Raw genomic sequence first — 2,181 nt, 5'->3', positions numbered from 1 at the left:
CGCACTTCGACGCGTGCGGCGGCCACGTGTTCCTCGCGGACCGCGGCTACCACTACCATTCGGCGTCGTCCTGCGTCCTCGCGGCCATGGACGTCGGCGGCCTCGACGAGCTGCTCGTGGGCTGGGCCCTCGACGGCTTCGGCCTCTACGCCGTTTTGGACGCGGCCGGCGCGCTCTCCGACCCCATGCACGACCTCGACGAGTGCCGCGGCGCGGCGGTGCTCGGCGAGTACCGCTACTACGTCACGGCGTCCCTGCCCCACGCGCCGCCGTGCCTCCGCGGGGCCTTCGAGGCGCCCACGCGCGCCGTCGCGTCGCCCCTCGTCGCCTGCCCGAAGAAGGGGCGCAACGTGACGTACTTCCGCAACGCGACGCGGCTCTCCGACCCGCTCGACTGCCCGACGCCCCGGGACGGCGCGCTCTACCCGACGTTCCTCTTCCGCACGGCGCCGCGGGGCGGGCCGGGCTCCTGGCGCCTCCACGCTTTGGCCTTCGGCGCGCTCTTTGCGCTCGTCGGCGGCGGCACGCTGCTCGTCGTCGTCGGCATGTGGTCCGAGGGCCTCTGGCCGGGCGTCGCGACCTACGCGGGCGGGCAGATCGTCCTCGCGGGCCTCGTCTGCGGGCTCCGGGCCGCGTGCCTGCTCGCGGACCCCTACTGGGCCGACGAGGCGTGGTCCGCGCTCACGTACGGCGGGCTCTGGGGGGTCTGCTACCCCATGATGGACGTCGTGCTGCTCCTCGAGCTGTGGCACGCGTGCGAGATCACGGCGGCCGTGAGCCCCCAGGTCTTCGCGGGCGTGCCGGCGCCCCTCATGCTGCTCCTGGGCTCGGCGTCGCGCGCGTCGGCCGTCGGCGACTTTGGGATCCAGTTCATGGCCGACTACCTGCGGAGCCGCGGCAACGGCTGGGAGTGGCTGAAGATCTGCCAGATCTACTACGTCGTGCTCGGCCTGCTCACGTGCGTCGCGCTGTCGTACGTCGCCGCGAAGCTCTCCGGCGGCGCGCGGGAGCTGCGGACGTCGTGGTCCATGCGCGTCTTCCTCTTCCGGCTCACGTGCAAGCTCGGCTACATCGCCGTCTTCGGGGCGGCGCTGTGCGTGACGTCCTGCATCGGCCTGGACCGCGGCATGGACCTCAGCGACAGCGCGTACTTCCTCCTCACGACGCAGCAGCGGCTCTTCGAGGCGCTGCTGTGCGTCGCCGTGGTCTACGCGGCGCTGCCGACGCACTGGGCCCTGGAGCGGTGCTTCCCGGACGCGCGCGACGACGAAAAAGACGAGTACCGCGATTCGAACCTGTCGTTCTCCTCGACGATCATCGGCGACGTCACGGCGCAGTTCACGCCGTCGGGCGCGGCGTCGAAGCTCGACCTCGAGTGCGACGAGGAGGCGGACTACCGCGCGTCCATGGACTGGCGCGACGGCGCCGCCGTCAGGGCGCCCGCCGACGTCGCGGCCGTCGCGGCCGTCGAGGTCCTCGACGCGCCCGCGGCCGCCGCCGAGGACGCGGCGGCCTACGCCGTCGAGCTCGAGGCGGCGGCGACGGCGGAGTCGCCGGCGTCCGTGTCCTGCTTCGAGCGGGCCATCGCGCGCGCGCCGTCGAGCACGCGGAGCCTCGGCCTCTCGCCGGGCGCGTCGTCCCGGAGCCTCTCGACCGCGGAGACCGCGGTCGCCGTCGCGAGCCACGACAAGAAGCGCCCGACGGAGGAGCTCCTCGACGACGCGCTGCGCGTCGTGCGGCTCATGGAGGCGCTGCCCATGCGGGTCATGGACCTCGCGGACTTTGCGGCGTTCGGTAAAATCCCACGGTCGAGCGACGGCCTCGCGCGCGACCGGCGCGACGGCGACTACGTCGTCTTCGTGAGCCACCGCTGGTGGGGGCCGACGACGCCCGACGCGGACTTTCACGGCAGCGACGGCCGGGACGCGACGCGCGTCAAGTACGGCCTCATCAAGCGCGGCATCGAGGCGATCGTACGCAAGGAGAAGCTCGATCGATCGAGGGTCTGCGTCTGGATGGACTTCGCGTGCATCGAGCAGGACGACGCCAAAACCCAGAAGCTCGGCGTCCAGTCCTTGATCGCCTGGGCGAGCCGCGTCGACGTGCTCCTCGTGCCCGTGAAGCCCGCCCTAGCCGACTGCGAGGCGTTCGACGCGGCCGACGCGCCCGCGGGGCTGCGGA

General features: G+C 72.7%; 1 protein-coding gene across 1 annotated transcript in view; it reads left to right on the top strand.

Annotated features, from left to right (window-relative positions):
* AURANDRAFT_68793 (hypothetical protein) overlaps positions 1-2,181 on the top strand; it is a gene marked incomplete at both ends in the record, with an annotated part of 7,076 nt that continues 4,895 nt past the window's right edge. The window contains one exon of the mRNA XM_009044522.1: positions 1-2,117. Within this exon, the coding sequence (XP_009042770.1) occupies positions 1-2,117 (2,117 nt within the window). The remainder of the gene's footprint in view (positions 2,118-2,181) is intronic.

This window comes from Aureococcus anophagefferens (assembly GCF_000186865.1).
Source record: "Aureococcus anophagefferens unplaced genomic scaffold AURANscaffold_391, whole genome shotgun sequence".
Lineage (NCBI taxonomy): Eukaryota > Pelagophyceae > Pelagomonadales > Pelagomonadaceae > Aureococcus > Aureococcus anophagefferens.
Note: the sequence above shows the minus strand (reverse complement) of the source record. Positions and strands in the feature narration are given on the sequence as shown.